Source organism: Rhinoraja longicauda, chromosome 4, assembly GCF_053455715.1.
Source record: "Rhinoraja longicauda isolate Sanriku21f chromosome 4, sRhiLon1.1, whole genome shotgun sequence".
Classification (NCBI taxonomy): Eukaryota; Metazoa; Chordata; class Chondrichthyes; order Rajiformes; family Arhynchobatidae; genus Rhinoraja; species Rhinoraja longicauda.
Genome location: NC_135956.1, coordinates 84391526 through 84414609, shown reverse-complemented (window position 1 = coordinate 84414609; position 23084 = coordinate 84391526). Strand labels below are relative to the sequence as shown.

General features: G+C 44.0%; 1 protein-coding gene across 3 annotated transcripts in view; it reads left to right on the top strand.

The window, feature by feature from the left end:
- l3mbtl4 (L3MBTL histone methyl-lysine binding protein 4) overlaps positions 1-23084 on the top strand; it is a 262599-nt gene that overhangs the window by 21004 nt on the left and 218511 nt on the right. For all 3 annotated transcript variants that reach the window (XM_078398236.1, XM_078398234.1, XM_078398235.1), the window contains one exon: positions 3749-3933. In XM_078398236.1, the coding sequence (XP_078254362.1) occupies positions 3749-3933 (185 nt within the window). The remainder of the gene's footprint in view (positions 1-3748; positions 3934-23084) is intronic.

Here is a 23084-nt window from a genome sequence, read left to right as displayed (position 1 = left end):
TGAGGAAGCGGTTGACCTGACATCATGCTACTAAACCCTTTATTCCTTCCTGTACTCTGTCCGTCTCATCGTTGTCAAAGGTCTGACCCACCACAGTGGTGTCATCTGCAAACTTACAGGCGGAGTCAGAGCAGTATTTTCCATCATTGTGTTTGTGGGGAATCTCGTAAAGGGCTGAGAAAGATTTGTTGTAGGATATTGAGAGTTGGTGTTGAGAATTAATGTGGAGGATATATTGTCACCTATCCTCACTGATTGGGGTCTCTGTCGGAAAATCAAGGATGCAGAGGCAGAGGAAGGTATTGGGTCCTAGGTCCAGGAGTTTGGAGATGTGTTCGGGTGGGATTGTAGCATTGAAGGTGTCCTAGTGTTCCAGAGGTGAGTGTTGGGCCAGACAGATGGCATCTGCCATGGACCTGTTGTGATGGTAGGCAAACTACAGTGGAGAAAGGTTGTCTGGAAGGCTGGAGTTAATGTGAGCCAGCACTAGTCTCTTCATGATGGTGGATATTTGAGCCACTGGACGAGAGTCGTTAGGGCAAGCTACCTTGCTTTTCTTTGGCGCCGGGATGATCGTGACCCTCTTAAAGCATATGTGGATTTCATAATGGATTAGTGAGGGGTTAAACCTGTCTGGGTACTCTTCTGCCAGCTGGTCTGCGGACGTGGTCCTGAGGACGGGGCTGGTCAGTTACTTTCCACAAGCCATCCAGGCCAGTTACTTTCCACAGATTCACTCTCAGGAAGGCCGATCTTGCATCTGCCAAGTGACTGTCGGTACAGGTGCACCCAAGGCAAATTGGGTGGGGTTACCTACTTTCACCGATCTTCTGTTCACAGTGAATTGAGAATGCATTGAGCTCATTAGGGCCTGACATATCATTGTCAGTGATATTGCACAACTTCAGTTTGTGGTCCATATAGCATGTAGGACTTGCCACGATCAACAGGTATCTGTGTTATTTCCTCGGGACTCCAGCATGGTCCGAAATTCCCTCTTTGCGTCCTTGATGGCTTTGCAAAGGTCATAAATAGATTTCTTGTACCATTCGAGTTGTTTGAATTGAATGCTGCAGACTAGGACTTCATCTGGGAGTGGATCTGGCAATCGATCCATAGTTTCTGGTTGGGAACACACATACAGAAATCATGTAACGCTATTTGGAGGCAGTAGATTAGATCTTTTGTGACTACATTGAGTCAAGGGAATATTCCATATTCAGGATTTTGTGGCTAACCTAAATGAGTATGCCACTGCTGTCACAGACTTCATCAGGAATTGTGTAGGGGAATGTATACCAAACAGCCCACCTTGTTCATGTTTGCCAAGTAGCCTACCTAAGCTAGTTGCTAGCTGCTTTTGGTCGTTATCCCTCAAAACCTTTATTTTCCATGTATCTGTCCAAATATCTTTTAAAAGCTGTGATTGTACCTGCCTCGACCACATCTTGTGGCAGCTCGTTCCACATACTCAATATCTCCCGTGTGAAAAAGATGCCACTCAGATTCACTTAAAATCTTTCCCCTCTCACCTTTAAACTGTGCCCTCTAGTTGTAGACTCTTCTACCTTGGGAAAAGGGACTGTGATCATTCATGTTATCTGTGCCCCATGTAATTTTACATTTGCCTGTCAGGTCATCCTTCAGGTTCCTCTGTTCCAGGGAAAAACGTTCACCCTATCCACTCTCTCCTTATAACCCAAGCCTTTCAAAACCAGTATCATCCTTGTGAATCTTTTCTGCGTTCTTTTCCAGCTTAATGACATCATTCCTATAGTTAGTGATCAGAACTGTACTCAATAGTGTGGTCTCGCCAACGTCTCTACAGGCGTAACACAATGTCCCAGTTCTGGTACCCAATGACCTGACTGATGAAGGCAAGTGTGCCAAATGCATTTATCATCACCATTTTCGGAGAACTGTGTATTTGTACCCCTGAGTTTCTCTGTTCTGCAACACTCCCCAGGCTCCTATCATTTGTGAGCGGAGCACCAAGGCACATTCCTTGAATATGCACATACTTGGCCAATAAACTTATTCATTCATTCATTCATTCATTCATTCATTCATTGTGTAACTCTGCCCTAGTTTAACTTACCAAAATGCAACACTTTGCACTTATCCAAGTTCAATTCCACCTGCCAGTCGTTGGTCCCACCTTTCCAGCCAATCGAGATCCTATTGCAATCTGAAATAACCTTCTTCACTGCTCATAATACCATCTATTTTGATGTCATTTGCAAGCATACTAATCATGCCCAACATTCACTTCCAATTGTTAATTTTGTTGACGAACATCAGTGGACTTGGCACTAACCTCAGCAGTGCACCTCTGCTTACAGGCCTCTGATCTGAGAACAAAACCTTCCACTGCCAACCTTTGACTCCTACCGCCAAGCCAATTTTGTATCAGATTGGCTAGTTAGCCCTTGATCATATGTGAACTAACCTTTCAGAACAACTTGTGATGCTGGACCTTGTGATATGCCTTACTGAAGTCTATGTGGATGAGGTCCATACATTGCAGTCATCAATCTTCTTTGTCACATCTTCAAAAAAACTCAATCACATTCGTGAGACAAGATTTTTCATGCCTGGTGCACTTGTGTGAGGTACCAGATTTTGACATGAGTGATGTTTGTATAATTTATTTCACATTAGAACCTATTTACCAGTATAAATCCCCATATTCCTTAATCCTTATAGACCTTCAGCTTGGTGGTAAGGCTGAGTCCTCTCCACTCCCAAACATTCTCACGAAGTCGCCCAAAGGCAGCGCTGGCCTTGGCAATCCTGTTGTTGACCTCAGCATCAATGTTCAGCACTTGCGAGAGTGTACTACCCAGATAGGTAAAGCTGTCGACTGCCTGTAGATTCTGCCCCTTCACCGTGATGTGTGGTTCCTGGTAGGGCTTTCCAGGCACGCAGCACCCATCCACTTGTGTCCTTAGTGTGGGCGTGCCTTCCGGGCCCGGATTGGCCTCACCAGTCACTTCCGGACCCACAGTCACCAATCCTCCAACTGAAAGTGAAGTCATGGCCATCTTCGAACACGAAGGACGAACAACAACAACAATCCTTATAATATCTGGAAATCTATCAATTCTTTTGAATGCAACCAATGATCCTTTTTTGGATTTTATAGTTGTTGACAAATCAATTATTTTGTTAAGGGAGATAATAAAATGTAATAAACTTTGAACTAATTAAAATAAATTTGCCTCTTTGTGCGGTGGGTAATAAAAATATTAATTTGTCACATTTGATTTGATTAAAGTTGAATAATTCAAGAAAAATTGGCCAAGATTTCAGGTTTACCATTTTCTGAGATTTTTATTAACTATGAAACATTTCATACATTTCACGATCAAAATGTTGGTCTTTTTGACCAATTTTGACTTGCGCCGCAGAAGTCAGATGTTCAACAGTTTGGTCCATCTGGGATTTACTCTATTTCTGCATGTGTACGATGTAAGGAAAACCTACAAATTTCTTATTGAAGAATTTCTACATTAATGTCCACCGCATAACAACCTCAGCAAATTTCCCCACAGCATATTGTAATCATCTTTGAGCTCTGTATAAACAAATCATTACTGTAATTTGTCTGTTTTGATTAATATTTTTTTCATTGCTCTTATTCTTGCAAGAAAATGATTCAATGTATGAAGCAAAAATATGATATGAAGAAAATCGATTTGAATGGTCTGTAATAGTTTCTTCCTTTCATTTCTCAATGACCTTTCAGTGAGCAATTCCTTTGGAGGCAAGAAGGTCTCAGAAGAAAAAAGCTGTCAGGCTGTACCTATCAAAGTGGAAAGAATGGATGAAGAAGCCGAATCAAGCACTACAAATGATGTACAAGACTTTGATATATACAGTGCCATGGAATGGAAAAATGGAGTCGGTTCCTTGCCTGGCAGTGACTTAAAGGTATGCATTGTTAATAACGTAATGTTAAAGTTTTCATTTCATTCCCTTCTGCATACTGAATAGTGATGATAAACAAATCTTTAAAACACCCGCAATATTCAATCTTAATTACCCAAACTCCTACAGTTTAATTTGTTTTATAATCAATTGAAATGAACATTTTGTTTATTTGACTTGTTAACAAGTTTATTCGGTTAAAATATAATAGGCATAGAAACATGATTTAAATGTTTATGAACTTTGTTGGTGAAGGATTGTGGTCATGTGTATTTAAAAAAAGGCTCATTAACACTTGCGCCTTAAACATTTTCAAATAGGCTTACTGGTATAAAATTGCATTGAAATTGAAACATTGGTTTAAATGATTTGCAGTTAAATGTAAAGGCGCTAACACAAATTTATATTTGTCCATAACTGAAAACAATTAATAGATGGAAGATATCATCAATACGGATTCAACTTTTGAAGTTTTACTCATTTGCAAAAGAAAACGTGGGCATTTGACTTTGAACAGCAGTTTAATACTTTATTTGTTGGTGTGTTCTGGCAGAGATTTGTGAGTGAATTGCAGGTTTATCTGTGTGAAATTGGTTCTCTTATTCATAGAATGTACCAACTTCAAATTATATTGACAAGAAATCTGGTTTAGGTCATTGGGATAGTCAGAGCAAGTGCATATCATCTCATAAAGTTAACAATTATATTTGGCCATCCCATTGATATCTTAAAACTGTGTTTTACATTTCTGAATGTATTAGCCTGAATGTACTGAACCTCGTTCCCCAAATCATGGTCCCCATTACGTTTGCTGCATGTTGTAAGACATTTATAAAGACCTTGGCAGATAACTCGCTGTTGAAGATAGTAAACCCGCCGCAAGATAGATTGAACAATTAAATGACAAATTTGCAAGAGCAAAAAGATAAATTGACATGTAAGTTTAACATGCTAGCTGCTAATTTCAGATGCCATAACTTTACTCTTGATTTACCATCCCTCACATAATGCATTATGTTATACTCTCTTGAATACGTAACAAAACATTTTGTATCTTCACTTCTAGAAATGCAATTGACAGAGGTACAAAGGAAATTATAATGTTTGATTGTACAGAAATAAAGGGTCTAGCAAAAGTGTGAAGGAAGATTGCAGGAGAGTAGGTCAGCTATGTGAGTAGAGATGGGCAGTATTCAATGTAAAGAACTGAACAGTGAAAGAAAGTACAATCTAAATTATAAGATCTTATTGATGGATGTACACACCGATCTTTAAGCTGGTAGAAGGGGAAATTGAAGTATGAGTACTGAATATTAAGCAATGATATAAATGTATTGAACCTATTGGTTTGGTCATTGTTTGGCCACTGTTTTATTGAATAGATCTAAAGTATATCAAAATAACAAAATATCAATGGTTAGACATATTAAGTAAAACAAACATTACTTTAACTCAATAGAGACAAGAGATTGCAGTTGCTGTAATCTGTGAATTGCTTCAGCAATCATTTTACTCAAAACTTCGAGAGGTTTAAGAGATACCGAGGGAATTAATTATTTGGCAAATTGCGGCTTGAACATTGCGTATCATTAATAAAACTTTAAAATGTTCCACTTTGGAAAATTGGAAAATTACCATTAAGTCAAATTAGAGTTTAATTTGAAATTAATAAAAAATATTGGGGAGGGGGGAGAGGAATCTATTGCTAGATAATATGGCAATCATTTTTTCCCCAGGATTTATAAAAGGCAAGTATGTTGGGCTAAAATGAGTTAGATAGAGCTCTAGGGGCTAGTGGAATCAAGGGATATGGGGAGAAGGCAGGCACAGGTTATTGATTGTGGATGATCACCCATGATCACAATGAATGGCGGTGCTGGCCCGAAGGGCCGAATGGCCTCCCCTTGCACCTATTTTCTATGTTTCTAAAATGAATGTTGCTATTCTGTAATTTATATATAACTAGACCAAGTGGACCCGTTGGGCCCAAACCTTTCCTGCATTGGTCCAGCACCCTCTCCTCCCCTGCTCCCCCCCTCCTCCACTCCCTCCTCCCCTCCCACTCACGCACTCCATCTCCCCTTATCCCCCTATCCTCCCTTCCCCCCACTCACACACTCGATTCCCCCCTGAACTCCGCTTATCCTCCCCTCCTCCCCTCCCCCCCACTCAAACACTCCATCCTCCTCAACCCCCCTCCTCCCCTCCCTCCCTCACCCACTCCACTCCACCCCGCTTACCCCCCATTCCCTCACACTCTCACCCACTCCATCCCCCCTCAACCCCCCTCATCTCTCCCTCCTCCCCCCACTCACCCATCCATCCTCCCCCCTCACCCAACACCATCCCCCCTCAACCCCCCCTTATCTCTCCCACCCCCGCCTCAACCACTCCATCCTCCCTCACGTGGCCGGAAGCGAGCTGTGGCTGGCTACAGGTCGCTGCAGTTTGCACCATCGCAAAGTCAAAATATCGTAGGTCGCCCCAACTGCGCACGTGTGGACTAACGTCCTCCCGGCGGAGGGGGCAGGGGGGGAGCGGGTGTGGGGGGGGGGGATTGAATGAATGAGGGGAGGAGGGGGGTTGAGGGGGGATGGAATGGTGAGTGGGGAGGAGGGGGGATGGAGTGGGTGAGTTAGCGGCAGCTCGTCGGCACTCAACTCACATCAGGGACAATTTACAGCGACCAACTAACTTCCAAATCTGCACCTCTTTTGTGATGTGGGAGGAAAATGGAGCACTTGGAAAAAAATCCACATTGTCACAGATAAATTCAAACTCCACACAGACAGCAACTGAGGTCATGGTCTAGGCTTAAGCCCAGGGGTGACCGCGCTTTTGCGGTTGCAGCTCCTAGACTGTGGAACAGCATCCCTCTCCCCATCAGAACTGCCCCCTCCATCGACTCCTTTAAGTCCAGGCTCAAAACCTATTTCTACTCCCTAGCGTTTGAGGCTCATTGAGGAGGCGCTGTGAACTGTTTGCGTGCCACTGTATGTTTCTTTTTTTTTTCCCTTAGTACCTAATCAGATGTACAGCATTTTGGTCAACGTGGGTTGTTTTTAAATGTGCTATACAAATAAAATTGACTTGACTTGACTTGACATCTCTCTGAAGCTGTGAGGCAGCAGCTCTACTAGCTGCCCACTTTATCACCCACTGTAACCCAAGGTCCCAAAGTTCTCATTCCTGCCAAACTGGTTATGTGAACTAGTCAGTTTGAAGAAGGGTCTCAACCCGAAACATCACCATTCCTTCTCTCCAGACATGCTGCCTGTCCCGCTGAGTTACTCTAGCATTTTGTGTTAATGCAAACTATAAGGTTAGTTTAGTTCAGAGACACGGCAGGGCAACAGGCCCTTCGGCCCACCAAGTCCACGCCAACCAGCGATCCCCGCAAACTAACACCATCCTACACACACTGGGGACAATTTACAATTATACCAAGCCAATTAACCTACAATAGACAATAGCCAATAGGTGCAGGAGGAGGCCATTCGGCCCTTCGAGCCAGCACCGTCATTCAATGTGGTCATGGCTGATCATTGTCCTGTTCCTGCCTTCTCCCCATACCCCCTGACTCCGCTATCCTTAAGAGCTCTATCTAGCTCTCTCTCGAATGCATTCAGAGAATTGGCCTCCACTGCCTTCTGAGGCAGAGAATTCCACAGATTTACAACTCTCTGACTGAAAATGTTTTTCCTCATCTCCGTTCTAAATGGCCTACCCCTTATTCTTAAACTGTGGCCCCTTGTTCTGGACTCCCCCAACATTGGGAACATGTTTCCTGCCTCTAACGTGTCCAACCCCTTAATAATGTTATACGTTTCGATAAGATCCCCTCTCATCCTTCTAAATTCCAGTGTACACAAGCCTAGTCGATCCAGTCTATAAACATGTACGTCTTTGGAATGTGGGAAGAAACCAGAGAAAAGCCACACAAGTCACAGGGAGGATGCACAAATTCTGTACAGACAGCACCTATAGACAGGATTGAACCCGTGTCTCTGGCGCTGTAAAGCCCCAACTCTACCACTGTGCTGCCCATAATTTCTTACTGGAATATTCAATCCTACAGGTAACACGATTTTCAGCAAGAGCCCCATGGGACCAGTGAAGCTATACAATTCACTGTGGCTCAGAACATATAAGGAAAATTCCATGAGAGAAACATATCTCATATTTGAAAAATATTTGATGAGCATTCAGTGAGGCAAATATACAATTTTGGCTATGATAAATACAATGTCCAATTCAAATGATATTCCCCCATGCCATAAATTTTCAGTTATTTGATATATTAGTAATCCAAGCAATAGTTTTTTGATAATTAGTTTGCCTGGTGCTCACTGAAAGAGCCGACTTTATTGAAGTCATTTCACAAGTTTCTATGATGAAATCTGAACCACAACCTCAAGAATAACCACAACTCACATTGCACAGTGAAGAGCAATCTCCCAATCCAGCAGAATCTTAACAGGCTGTGGCAATGAAACCTTGCAGCCGTTTTCTATAATGAAATTGTTCAAGAATGAAGGGTTATGTGTCACTCATATGAAGCACAACACAAGCAAGAGGCAGAAAATGGAGTTGATACATTTAATTTAAAGACAATGTCGAGTATTTATTCATCATTAATCACAGTACAGCAGGAATTCAAAATAAAACAAATAAATTGCATTTGAAGATTGATCATGAATGTATTGGACAAAGTTGAATGGGCACCATAATGTGGAGCCAGTACTTGCCAATTATAAAAGAAAGACTTGTATTTACAAAGTGCCTTTTCGCATTTATGAGACAAATTTCAAAGCAGTCCACACAAATTACTTTGTTGTTAGTCAATCTGGATACCGGAGGTATCTGAGATGGCACTGAGATAAACATGAATCTGTGACTTTATCTGTGACAATGTGGATTTTTTCCAAGTGTTCCAGTTTCCTCCCACATCACAAAAGAGGTGCAGATTTGGAAGTTAGTTGGTCGCTGTAAATTGTCCCTGATGTGAAGTTGAGTGCTAAACTCTGGAGTGACAATTTAAGCTGTACATAAATGATAAACGTATTATATTATTAGATTAGTGCAAATGGGTGGTTGATGATTAGCAAGAAATCAGTGGGCCGATAGGGCCGTTTCCGTGTTGTGTGTCTCTAATACAGATCAGGATTGTTGAATTGCATTGCAGGGGTCATGGCGATATATGTTACGAGCTTCTAGTTCAATGGAAATGTGTTAGTTGTTGTTTGGACAATGTCGCAACTTACTGTCAATTTAGTTGTCAATGGTGGCGTTGCTTTCCGCTCCTTTCCACTAGCAAGGAAGAGGTGCTTTGAATATCTTGCATTTGCTGCAACATCAAGTACCTACTGTGACCAAGGTCTGTAAATGTAGTGGGTCCGTGAAGACCCTTGGATGAGGCTCAGAATAGATGGTCCTTTAATGAGCCATCCTACAATTGTGCCCAACCGTGGCAACAGTGCAATTGTTGAAGATGAGGACATCATTGATGGATTTAAAGCAGGGATGGAAAGAATGAGGTTGACCTGTCGACTGACAAAAGAGCCTGCATGAGCTGTCATCCAAAAGGTTCAACTTCAAAGTTTAGGTTTGTTGCATTGAATTATAGCTTGACCTACATTGAGAATTGAATATTAGGGAATAAACTGGTTCTACTATTTATGTGGCTGTGCATATTTGTCAGCAAATAAGGGAGAGGTAGAGATGTCTCCATTGTGTAACAGAGTCCCTTTGTATCTTTTGCAGTTTCTTTACCCCATCCCCTCACGCACGATGACTCTCTGAACCCTCCCCCGTTTCCCACTCTTTCAGTCTTGATGTCCCTCTCCCTCTAAGGGTTCATCTGTCCACGTTCCTGACAATGCTCAAGCCTTCAGCTCCTTCTTCTCATCGAGTCCACTGCGTGGCGGTGGAAAGATTGGTGGAAACAGGGCCGCGACGTGAACACTCTTTCCTTGACCTGACCCCAGCCCTTTTTGCACCATCCCCTGTAGTACCTCATCTGTGTCCCTGGTCCCACTCTGTGCCATGTTCCATGTGCTGACCAGTCATGTTTCTGGCCCCTGACTCCACTTGGGGTTGATGAGAGGCATCCCCAATGGCCTTACCATGAAGTACATTGCATGACTCCTAATCCCCTGTCCAGAGCCTGTTCCCCTATTCCGTTTTATGTAGATTTGCTTCACTTACCTTCCTCTGCTCCACTCACTAAATCTGGTAGTGAATTCCTTCATCTTGGAAGTAAGTGATATGATAATTCTCCTTTTGGCCTTAACTCATTGATTCAATCGTCTGTTTCTCTTCCAATTTTATTACACAGTGACTGGAATGAATCTGTTTTTGTTAAGCATTTCTTGTTGCTGCGTGATATTACCTCTAGCAAAGTACCTCTAGCCTCTTTTGACTTTATTATGCTTGTATTTTATCACACCACATAGGATCTAAGTGAATCCTGCTCTACCATCCTTCAACATTGAGGTGCCCGAAATATATTCTGTCCTCCAGCTGTGATATTGATCAGGATTAATTTAGAATTCATAACATGTTGACCTAGAAATTTGTTATCTGTTGGTATGTTGGCATGAGTTGGAGTGATAATGTATTTTAATAAACTGGTGGACCGTAAATAAATGCATGATGTTTCTGGGAAACATGCTGATGTTGACAATATGATCTGAAGGCCACTGTCAGCAACATGAATTGAGTGACCAAGAGAAGTATTTTGATAGATAGACATGAATGTGCAATGAGAATGGGTTGGAAAGGTACAACCAAAAGCAGGGAGAATTTCAATGTAACTAGACCATGTGGACCCATTGGGCCCAAACCTCTCCTGCATTGGTGCAGCACCCTCTCCTCCCCCCCCTCCCCCTCCCCTCCCCTCTTCCCCTTCCCCCCCCCCACTTCATCCCCTGAACCTCCCTTATCCTCCCCCTCCCTCCCTCACTCCCTCCCTCAGAGAGAGATTTAAACTTTAAAATGTGAATAACTTAAAAAATATAACACCGATTTCAATGAAACTTCTTCCATTAGCACCAAAGGGATGACGGTGAGTAAGGTGGGCCTAAAATTGTTGCGCTATCGTGTACCGTTTTGGCTGTGGTTCAGGAAGAAAACAAACAAACAAACGAGAGTTTTGGTATGTAGATGACATTGAGGCAGCAAACAGAGTTTGGCTCACAGTATTGGCCATTGGCTTCATTGATGAGCTGTGTGACAATGCCTCCTCCCTAAATGCTGCTCTGATCCTTGTTACCAGCCAACAGGCCAGGAGGAGCTGAAGTCCAGCACCATGGACAGCGTCTGCCTGCTGGGAGAAACCAGCACCCCGGACAGCGCACTGGACTGAGCTGGAGCCATCGTGGAGGAGTAACAGTTAGCAGGGATTAGATTAATTTACCTACACGTCATCCAATTAGCAGGGATTAGATTAATTTACCTACACGTCATCAAACCTGTTCCTTATCACCACGGCAGTTCCTGCCGGAGGGAGAGCGAGAAGAGGGGAAGCGGGAGAGAAAGTGTGGGATATCCCTCCTGGCTGTGTTTCCATTTTTGCAGGCGTGGAATAAGACTGAACTGCTGAGACAACATATATATTGCCAACACCTTTATAAACACTGTTGTAATTTCTACATGGTGAAACCAAAATGTATAAAAATGGCCTTTATTAAAATCTGACAATATGCACTTTAACCACATGTGACTTTTTTTTCTTTTACAAATCTCAAATTGTGGAGTACAGAGCCAAATAAATAAATTATGGGTCTTTGTCCCAAACATTATGGAGGGCACTGTATTTGCTAAGAAAATCTGAGAAAGTGATGAGTCTAAAATTTACGTATATGCAGTGCATTGAATGGTTATTTTGAAGGCAGCCCTGAATACTGCTTTTGATTCCTGTAGAAATACATGTGCAAATGCTATGCAGGCCAGAATTGGCAAGGGTTGCAGCTTTCTTTCCCTCAAGGACCTCTTTCGAACGAAATGTTTTTTTCCACCAATATGGTATTTTCATGTCCACATTTATAGACCAGATAATTTAATTAACTGAATTTAACTCCCCAACCAGACGTGAATTTTCATCGGGTATTGCAGTGCTCTGCTTTTCGATTCATAATGCTCTTTATTCAAGCCTCCTTAAATTAATGTTCTTCAGCTGCCGTGGTTTGAGTCGACAGATCGCTTATCCCAGATTTGTGAATTGCTTGTTTGCTAATAACCATTACGCTTCTATTCTCAAAATGTGTCTTCATACCCAATGGCAGTATGGTTGATTTTGCTTGCCGATGTCATTTCAGTTATACCAAATTATTGTGGCAAATGTAATAAGAACAAAGATGGGTGTTTTACTTGACCTTGAACTAGACACCGGAATCTGGCATGGCAAAGGTATACCTTGTCAGTTCTGCACAGTCCTCAACAAACCTTTCGGGGTTTGTTCCTCAGTTATGAAAACTGTCCCATAGATGAATTAAGCCGTGAATTGATTTTGGCAGACATTGATTCTGTCTCAAATACTGCCATTATGATTTTGATCTGCCCAATTAGACAGACCGAGAGGAGTACTGTGTGCAGTTTTGGTCTCCAAATTTGAGGAAGGATATCCTTGCTATTGAGGGCGTGCAGCTAGGTTTACTAGGTTAATTCCCGGAATGGCGGGACTGTCATATGTTGAAAGACTGGAGCGACTAGGCTTGTATACACTGGAATTTAGAAGGATGAGAGGAGATCTTATCGAAACGTATAAGATAATTAAGGGGTTGGACACGTTAGAGGCAGGAAACATGTTCCCTTTGTTGCGGGAGTCCAGAACAAGGAGCCACAGTTTAAGAATAAGGGGTAGGCCATTTAGAACTGAGATGAGGAAGAACTTTTTCAGTCAGAGAGTTGTGAATCTGTGGAATTCTCTGCCTCGGAAGGCAATGGAGGCCAATTCTCTGAATACATTCAAGAGAGAGCTGGATAGAGCTCTTAAGGATAGCGGAGTCAGGGGGTATGGGGAGAAGGCAGGAACGGGGTACTGATTGAGAATGATCAGCCATAATCACATTGAATGGCGGTGCTGGCTCGAAGGGCCGAATGGCCTCCTTCTGCACCTCCAATTGTCAATTGTCTATTGACCTTCTCCAGCAGTAGTACTTCTATGATATCAGCAAAGGAAGGAATGGCTTAGGCCTAGGTTTAGCTTTATTATTGTTAGGTGTATCAAGTTACAGCTAAAAACTTTGATTTGATGCTATCCAATCAGATCAATCATATTGTCCATAAATACAATGAAGACAAACTTGAGTACTAGAGGTAGAGCAGAGGGAAAGATACAGAGTGCAGAATAAAATTCTCTATTGTAGCACAACTGTTGCGTAGGCAAACTCCAATGTAGAATAGAATTTCTTTAATGTCATTGTAGTGGTGCATACAACGAAATTCAGGCGCACTGCCTGAGCAGAGCTCAAACGTACAAGATAAAAAATAACAATAAAATAACGGTAAAAGAGTGAGAAAAAAAAATCTTTTCATACCGTTATTTTTTTTTTTAATGAATGCTTATTTATCTTTGATAATATTAATGCCAAGGAACATTACCATTAGTGTAAGAAAATAACTGCAGATGCTGGTACAAATCGAAGGTATTTATTCACAAAATGCTGGAGTAACTCAGCAGGTCAGGCAGCATCTCAGGAGAGAAGGAAAGGGTGACGTTTCTGGTCGAGTCCCTTGTTCAGACTAATGCTCTACCATTAATGTTAAACCATTAAACCAAGAGTCCAACTTGGTAGACACAAAGTGCTGGAGTAACTCATTGGGTCAGGCGGCATCTCTTAAGAAAAGGATGGGTGAAGTTTCGGGTCGGGACCCTTTTTCAAAAGGGTTGATTCTTGTTTCTCCATCTTTTAAAAAAAGTGTTGAAGTATAGGCAAAAACCAGCAGCAAATTTCACTATAATGAGACTGCAATACAAGAGTGTACGAATACCAAACAATAAAGTGAGTGCTGCAGCCATGACAAGGCAATCCTTTACCCTAGGGATTAGATCTGTGCTCTACAGTCCTGCTACTTAAGTCATGAATGTTAGTGGATCGTTGAGAAGAGATTACTCTTTAATCATTAAACATTTTCAAATGATGGCATTGTCAAACGCGTGAGTACCAAAAATGAGTTTGGAGTGCATGTAAGCAAGCTACAAATGTCAAGTCCATAATTCAAGAGTCTCTTCCAATAGTTACCAATATCATAGAACCTGGTCTCCAATCAATTCATGTGATACCATCAGGTACTAGCCACACTAGATACAGAGAAAGCAAACAACTCTGATAATGTTCAGGCTGTAATACCAAAACATTATTCCTCAGAATTAGTTATACCTCTGGCCATGTATTGAATTCAGCTGCAACACCTGTATTTAACTGACAGTTGTGTACTTTCCATAAAAATAAATTCACCTGGCTGGTTACTGTCTCTGCAGTCCAAACTCAGCTATGAATAAAGTGATGGGCTGTGTCATTGACTGTTGTCAAGTGAAACTCGATCATCTGCCATGTGATCACATTAGGGTTTATCCAAGAGCATGCAGCTTCAGAATTCCTTGCAGCATTTGTCCAAACATGGTTGAAAGAGCTGATTTCTAATGTGAAAGTGAAAATAGCTGCCCTGAACAATATGATAATAGATGTGAATCTAGAAAACTCTGGTGAGAAATGAGAGGAACACTGGCTCGAATCATGCCTCACTTGAAGAAAGGCAATTCGCTTTTATTTTTTTACCACCATCAACAAAGTAAGTCAGGAATTTAATGCGTTGCTTTCAAGAAGCAATACACCAGTAAGCACAAAGCAGCCTGCTTGGTTGGCACCCGATCCTCAACCCTAAATACTTCCCATCACTGAGACTGTGACACCTGCCAACCATGTGCACCATCTGCAATGTGCATTGAAGAACTTTCCCAATGCTTCTCCAGCACATCGCAAACCTCCTGATCTCAACCATCCTGGATAGACAAGAGTATGGTGTGTGGACTTCCACTATTCACAATACTCCTTTATGACTTGCACATTTATCGCGGTCAGATCAAAGTTCTTGAACACTACCTAGCAGCTTTGACTGCAAGGAGTGCACTGATTAAAACAAGGCAGTTCACTACCTGAAGGGGCAGTTCAGAACAGACATGAGTGATGTTCTATCCAGCAACTTTCACATCCATGTTGGAATTTTTGAAAAAAACTTTGAATAGGCAAATTACATCGGATGCCAAGACACATTGTAGGAACTGGAAAAAAAACCAGTTAGTTTCTTGGCCTTTGACTTTGTTCTCTGACCTCTTGTCAGAAAATATAGTATTTTATTTTTTATTTTCATCACCCACTTGAAAGTTTTAAAAAGACAATGCTGGAAGAACTCAGTGTGTGAAGCAGCATCTGTGGAGACAAAAGATGTATGTTGATATTTTGTGTCTGGAGGTATTTGTTTCACAAAATGCTGGAGTAACACAGCAGGTCAGGCAACATCTCAGGAGAGAAGGAATGGGTGACGTTTCGGGTCGAGACCCTTCTTCAGACTGTCTATTTTGTGTCTGGACCTTTCTTGTCGGCCTGTACTGTTTCCATTGGTGCCCATCCTCTTTTTAAAATAATATTTCGTACATTTACTCAATACTCAATGTTTTAAAAATTACAAATGAGCAACAGTAAATCTTGCATATACTCTGAGGTATGCTGTGATAAATTATTTGCTGAAACGCAGCCAACAATTTGAACCTGTAAAGCATTCTGAACTACTCGTACTATTTTGTATTAAATTGTAATGTTATCATTACCCCCATTACATTATTCATTTAGATTAATTTAAGCTATTTCTAGATTTATCATGCAGCAGTCAGAAATAATAACATTCTTGCTTTAAAAAAAAATGTTGCTAACGTGTTGCATGAGACGGGAAGCTGAGGTATTAAATATTTAACCCACTTAGTCATTCAAGAACTGAATGCTTTGCTCGTTGGAAGCATGAACACACGCACCAAACCAGCATCCTTATTTACAACTTACAGGACATATGGGCACTGATTTTCTTCTATGACAGTAAAGTTTGGATTGTGATTTCTAGCTCTCGATCGGCAAAATAAACGTCTTTGGCCCTGCTGTAAGTTCAAGATGTATTTAGTGACAGATTCCGACTTTCTTCTCTTTGCTGGACATTGCTCAGTACTATGCTGTGGAATTGGGTTCGATGATTGGTCAAATCTAGCATATGTTCAGAGTGCCAATTTTGTAAAAGGCCTGATTAGCTGGGAAAAAGGTGTTATTTAGTCCTGATTTTACAAAACTAAAAAAATAATAAAAATATACTAGACCAATAAAAATATACTAGACCCGTTGGGCCCAAACCTCTCTTGCATTGGTGCAGCACCCTCTCCTCCCCTCCCCCCTTCCCCTCACCTCCTCCCTCCCCTCCTCTTCCTCCCCTCCCTCCCCCTCCCCTCACATTCCCCTCCCCCCACTCCATCCCCCTCAACCCCCCCCTCCCCCCTCCCTAGGAGATAGATTTAAACTTTAAAATGTGAATAACTTTAAAAATATAACACCGATTTCAATGAAACTTCTTCCATTACCTCCAAAGGGACGACGGTGGGTAAGGTGGGCCTAAAATTGTTGCGCTATCCTGTACCATTTTGGTTGTAGTTCAGGAACAAACAAACAAACAAACAAACGAGTGTTTTAGTAAATAGATGTTTAGATTTAGCACAATCTAGGGCAGTACAGTGGTGCACCGATGGAGTTGCTCCCTCACAATGCCAGTGATCTGGGTTCCATCCTAACTTTGGGTGCTGTCTGTGCAGAGTTTGTACATTTTCCTGGTGACTGTGTGGTTTTTCCCGGTTGCTCCCGTTTCCTCCCACATCCCAAGGACGTGCAGGGTTGTAGGTTAATTGGCTTCGGTCAATTGCCCCTAGTGTGTAGCATGCGAAAGTGGAATAACATAGAACAAGTGAACGTGTGATCGATGGTCACCATGGACTCAGTGGCGGCGCCTAACGGCTGCGGCTCGCTAGCAGTCTGTTCGTCTTTTTTCCTTCTTTTTTTTGTTGTGTGTCGGTGTTGGGATGGGTTTTTTTTTGTTTTGGTTGTGTATGTGTGGGGGGTGGTGGTGTGGGTGGTGGGGGGGGTGATGGTGTGGGTGGTGGTGTGGGTGGGGGGGTGGGGGAAACCTTTCTCTTTTAGGTCTCTTCCTCATGGCGCGGGGTGCGGCTCGGCCGCGGGGCCTTCCATCGCCCGGTGCGGCTCGGCCGCTGGACTTAACATTGCCCGGCGCGGCTCGGCCGCTGGACTTAACATCGTCCGGCGCGGCTCGGCCGCTGGACTTAACAGTGCCCGGTGCGGCTTGGCCGCGGGGCCTTCCATCGCCCGGTGCGGCTCGGCCGCGGGGCCTAACATCGCTGGTGCGGCTCGGCCGCTGGACTTAACAGTGCCCGGTGCGGCTCGGCCGCGGAGCCTAACATCGCTGGTGCGGCTCGGCCGCTGGACTTAACAGTGCCCGGGCCGCGGGGCCTAACATTGCCCGGTGCGGCTTGGCCGCGGGACTTTTCATCGCTGGTGCGGCTCGGCCGCTGGACTTAACATCGCCCGGTGCGGCTTGGCCACGGGGCCTTCCATCGCCCGGTGCGGCTCGGCCACGGGACTTTTCATCGCTGGTGCGGCTCGGCCGCTGGACTTAACATCGCCCGGTGCGGCTTGGCCGCGGGGCCTTCCATCGCCCGGTGCGGCTCGGCCGCGGGGCCTAACATCGCCCGGTGCGGCTTGGCCGCGGGACTTAGCTGCGCACAGCTCGGTCGCGGGGCCTTCCACCGCCCGGTTCGGCCGCGAGACGTCTGAGCGCCCGGTGCGACTCGGCCGCGGGGACTTCCATCCCCTTGCGGGGACTGTGCGGGTCGGTCGGGGACGAGCTGTCTGTCCGTGGGCGTGGGGAAGAGAGTGGAAGTTTTGTTGCCTCCATCACAGTGAGGGGTGTTTGGAGTCACTGTGATGGATGTTTGTGTTGGGGTCATGTGTCTTGTGTTCTTTTTTGTGTGTGACTGCTATGTAGTTTCGTTCGGTACCTTGGTACCGAATGACAAATAAAGCTCTGTTGAACTGTTGAACTGTTGAAGGGCCTGTTTCCATGCTGTATCTCTAAAAATAGCAAAATTGTTCTTAACAATTATAATACATTTCAAATATATCTGATTGTCAAAAACACTTAAACTGTTTTCATTGAAAGCATCCCAGTTGTGGGATTCCACTCTCAGGGCAGTCACCTTTCGGCCTCATTGGACTTCACTATATAACTCCCAGGTGAGGGGAATCAGCTTGATTTCATCTTTCAACACACATCCAACTTTGGTGTGATAGGGTGGGGTGTTGATCGGCGTGTTAACTTCAGCTCGCGAGCAGCTCCCTAACACAGGACTCTGATTTACTGGCTGCTCCATTTAGAACGGAGATGAGGAAAAACTTTTTCAGTCAGAGAGTTGTAAATCTGTGGAATTCACTGCCTCAGAAGGCAGTGGAGGCCAAGTCTCTGAATGCATTCAAGAGAGAGCTAGATAGAGCTCTTAAGGATAGCGGAGTCAGGGGGTATGGGGAGAAGGCAGGAACGGGGTACTGATTGAGAATGATCAGCCATGATCACATTGAATGGTGGTGGTGGCTCGAAGGGCCGAATGGCTTCCTCCTGCACCTATTGTCTATTGTCTCCCAGGGACACATTTGGAGACGGACTTCAAGTGCTGCTCGAAGTGCTCATCAAAAGTGAAATCGTGAAAGATGCTCTTTGGTCGGCCCAAAACTTGTTGATCTCTTAGCAGAGTGAGATGTCCATCAAGGAACATTGCCGACTGGCCCATTTCAGACTGTTGGGGTACGTGCTAAGGGACTAGCTGAAGCTTGGTGCAACCAAAGCCAAGGCTCGGTGAAGGAGGACCACAGTCTAGGGTCATTCCTCTGAACATTCAATTCAATTCAATGGTACTTTAGTCAACGGTATTTTATTTGTCACATATACCGAGGTACAGTGAAATTAATTTTTGTATACAGTTCAGTACAGATATCACTATACATAAGCACTTAGTTACATCTTAGATAAGCATCCCAAATACAGTACAAGTGTATTAGCAGTAGTACACTGAGACAGTATACAGAGTCGCCAGATTTGGCAAAAATTTAAAGTCCCAGTTGTTAAGTGCACAACCGCTCCGTGCAGCTGCAGGCCGTGTCTGGTCCATGCATGCCGCCTTTTGGATCAGTGCCCGATCCAGCCAAATCCCAGGCTGCTGCTAGGCCTCCGGCGACCCGCACCACCATCGAGATGCTCTGCACTGCCTCCCACAGCCGGTCTGCTTTGTTCTGACTGCATCCTCTCTGGTCCACGGGGAGAACAGGGGCCAGGTTCGGCGTCTTCACTCTCCAGGAGGGTTCCCGGTCCCCCGGCGGCGAGCCAGGCCTGCGGTCGGGTATCACTGCGGCGCCTCGGGATGACCTTCAGCCGCCTGGCACACACAAACAGGGGAAGGGCTATCATTCCATGGGGCCACATGAACGGCAAGCGGGTTTTGTTAAAGCTAGGTGTGAACACTACTGAGTATGGCAAGATGGACTAGTTTTTGTATTGTATATATTTTCTATTATGAATAAAGTTTATTTTTTAAGGGAAAAAAAATCCAGCTCGGCTTGCCTCACTTTAAATTTTTGAGCATTTAGAATGGAAATCAACAACAATGTCTTAAATTAGATTATTGAGAAATGTACATCCTTGTGAAAACTAATTGAACCACGGGCTGTTTTTGCTACTTTTTTTCATTGGATGAGTTTCTATATCCACCATTTTTAATCTATATATTACTAAAACGCTCATCTTGTTTGTACGTATATATATTACATTTTTGTATGTTCCTGAATACAGCCAAAACAGTACATCGTAGCGCAACAATTTTACGACCACCGTACCATTGCCCTGTGGGTCAAATGGTTGTTATATTTTAAAAGCTTTTCACTTTCTAAACTTTAATAAATCACTTTCTAAATTTAATAAATCCCTTTTCCACTTGCCCTGCCCGTCAGCCGTGTTCGATGTCACAATTGGAACCCAACGAGTCCGTGTGTGCGACGTCACAATGGGAACCCAATGGGTTCGCGTCTGCACAGTTGGGGCCTGTTGATCTAATACTTACATAAGATGGCCGCCGGATCCGCTTGCGCGTGCGGAACAAACGGGCCCGTGCATGTGTAGAACAAACGGGTCCTCGTGTGCGCAGTTGGGGCACATTGATCTAATACTTACGTAAGATGGCCGCCGGATCTGCGCGTGCACAGTTGGGAGAGGGTTGCCGTTCGAAGGGGGGTGGGACCCGCCCGAGTTACGTGATTGGTGGCCGAAGGGGGGGGGGGGGGGGTGAGGAGAGCTCTCCTGCTGCTGGCCACCCGGGTGCCGTAGTAAGTGGCTCCTTGCTGGGACCGCAGGAGATGTTTGGACCCAACGGGGGTGGCCGGGCCCACAGGAGAGGTTTGGACACAACGGGGGTTGTTAGGCCCGCAGGAGAGGTTTGGGCCCAACGGATCCACACCCGGCTAGTTGTATTTAAAACCGACCACATTCAAAATTAAAGACAAAATAACAACCTTACACCAGCATGGAATGTATTGCGTCCCACTGTTTTATCATCATTTCAGAAGAACTCGTCAAACAATTCACAAAATTGATATCAAGCAAATCACAAAATGGAAATCACTCCTGGAGGTAAACAAAGATCATAACCTTGCGTCAATATTGCTCAAAGTCACAGCGAGAGATCGCAAAGTTGGTAGGAATGAGCCACGCTTCTGCACCCAGAATTGCCAAGCAAGGATCCTAAATGGATCAGTATTGCCCAAGAGGACAACACTGATGCAGCTGCAAAGGGAAGTTGATTCCAAGAGATGAGGACTTGCTGATTTGGGAAAATAAGAAGGATCCGAGAAAGATACGGGATGCCCTGATGGAAAGATTTGGAGGCAGTAGAAGTTTCAATAAGCTAAAGGACCATGTGTCGATGCCACATTGGAGTCAGTCGTATAGCCAGAAGACCTGTGAAGAAACAAGTTCCAACTGCTCTCATGAAGAAAAATCTGAGAAGAATAAACACTATACAGAGTCGCCAGATTTTGCACCAACTTCAAGTCCCAGTTGTTGTTAAGTGCACAACCTTTGGGCGGCACGGTAGCGCAGCGGTAGAGTTGCTGCTTTACAGCGAATGCAGTGCCGGAGACTCAGGTTCGATCCTGACTACGGGTGCTGCACTGTAAGGAGTTTGTACGTTCTCCCCGTGACCTGCGTGGGTTTTCTCCGAGATCTTCGGTTTCCTCCCACACTCCAAAGACGTACAGGTATGTAGGTTAATTGGCTGGGTAAATGTAAAAATTGTCCCTAGTGGGTGTAGGATAGTGTTAATGTACGGGGATCACTGGGCGGCACGGACTTGGAGGGCCGAAAAGGCCTGTTTCCGGCTGTAGATATATGATATGATATGATGACTGAAGACTGGAGAAAGGTGTTACTCAGTGACAAAAGCCTTTACCTGGGTTCTTGGTCAACATGGACAACCTGTTCAGAGATCAGGCAGAGAGCCGTTGAGAAAATGCCACATTGACCATTTCGTCAAACATCCTGAAAAGATGAGCTACAGGAGTTGTTTCAGCTCCTTCAGTGGTAGTCTGCCATACCCAATTGATGGATTAACGAGTTTGCCACAATATATCAATGTATTGCAGAGAAGAATGGTGCCAGAGATGGCAAAGACTTTCCCAGATGGATCTGGGATATTCCAACAAGACCTTGCACTGTGCCACACATCAAAGATGATGACCCAATCTTTCCAGCGCAAGGGATCCATGTCTTGCTGACGTTGAGAGCAAGGTTGCTTGCTCTGGCATCGTTCAGCCAGATTTTCAATCGCCCTCCTCTTCTCCGACTCATCATCACCCACAATTTGTCAAATAACGGTGCTGTTGTTTGCACCAACCGTTATTGGTTGCAGCTGGAACTGTGCAGTTGGAACTGTGTCTGGCGATACAGTCATAGAGAGTATGCAGAGCAGGGGCTGAGCACACAGCTCTGAGGAGCTACTGCGCTGATGGTTATCATGGAGGAAGTGTTGTTGCCAATTTGCCCTGATTGTGGACCGTTCATTATTGATGCCCTTTTTAAGTAGGTGGGAACCATGGATCTTAATGAGAGCTTGAAGATGTCTGCAAAACCTCCAGCAGTTGGTTCACACAGGTTTTGAGAACGTGTTCAGGTTCACCATCAGGTCCAGGTGCTTTCCGAGGGGGTCATCTTAATTAATCATTTTATGCTGTTGGCCTTGGAGACTAAGATTACCATACCATTGGGTGCTTTGGAGGTCCGAAAGGCACATTGGTGTCCTCCCTTTCGAAACGTGCACAGAATACATTGCACTTCAGATAATTCCTCTGTCCCTCTCTTTCCACTCCTCCTTCCCAGTTCTCCCACTATCTTCCTGTCTCCAACTACATCCTATCTTTGTCCTGCCCCCTCCCCTGACATCAGTCTGAAGAAGGGTCTCGACCCGAAACATCACCCATTCCTTCTCTCCTGAGATGCTGCCTGACCCGCTGAGTTACTCCAGCATATTGTGTCTACCTTCGATTTGTACCAGCATCTGCAGTTATTTTCCTACAGAATACATTGAGTTCTTCCAGGATTGATGCCTCGCTGTTGGCTGATTTTGTATGCCATATGGTTGAAGGAAACTATAATTACGACATATAATATACTTCATGTACGTACACCAACGTATCTGACTTCATGCTTCTGTATTTCCGTCTCCCTATGACTGGAGTTGTTTCCTCCTGCTTCCTCTTCTTTCAGCTGGATAGTGGCATTTTGTTCTGTAATTTAGTTCCTATTTTTGTCACGTGCTACTTTCTCTTTCTTGCCTTTCAGCATTTGATTTTTCTTGTAACTCATAACTTCTTACCACATATTCTCTAATGCAGGTTATGTAGAAAGCCAAAAGTGCTGTTTTTATCTGTGAAGATGTACTGTAATCCCCTGTGATGATAGTTTGTGTTTGATCAAAGCAATCACACAAAAAGTTGGCATCTTTAGTC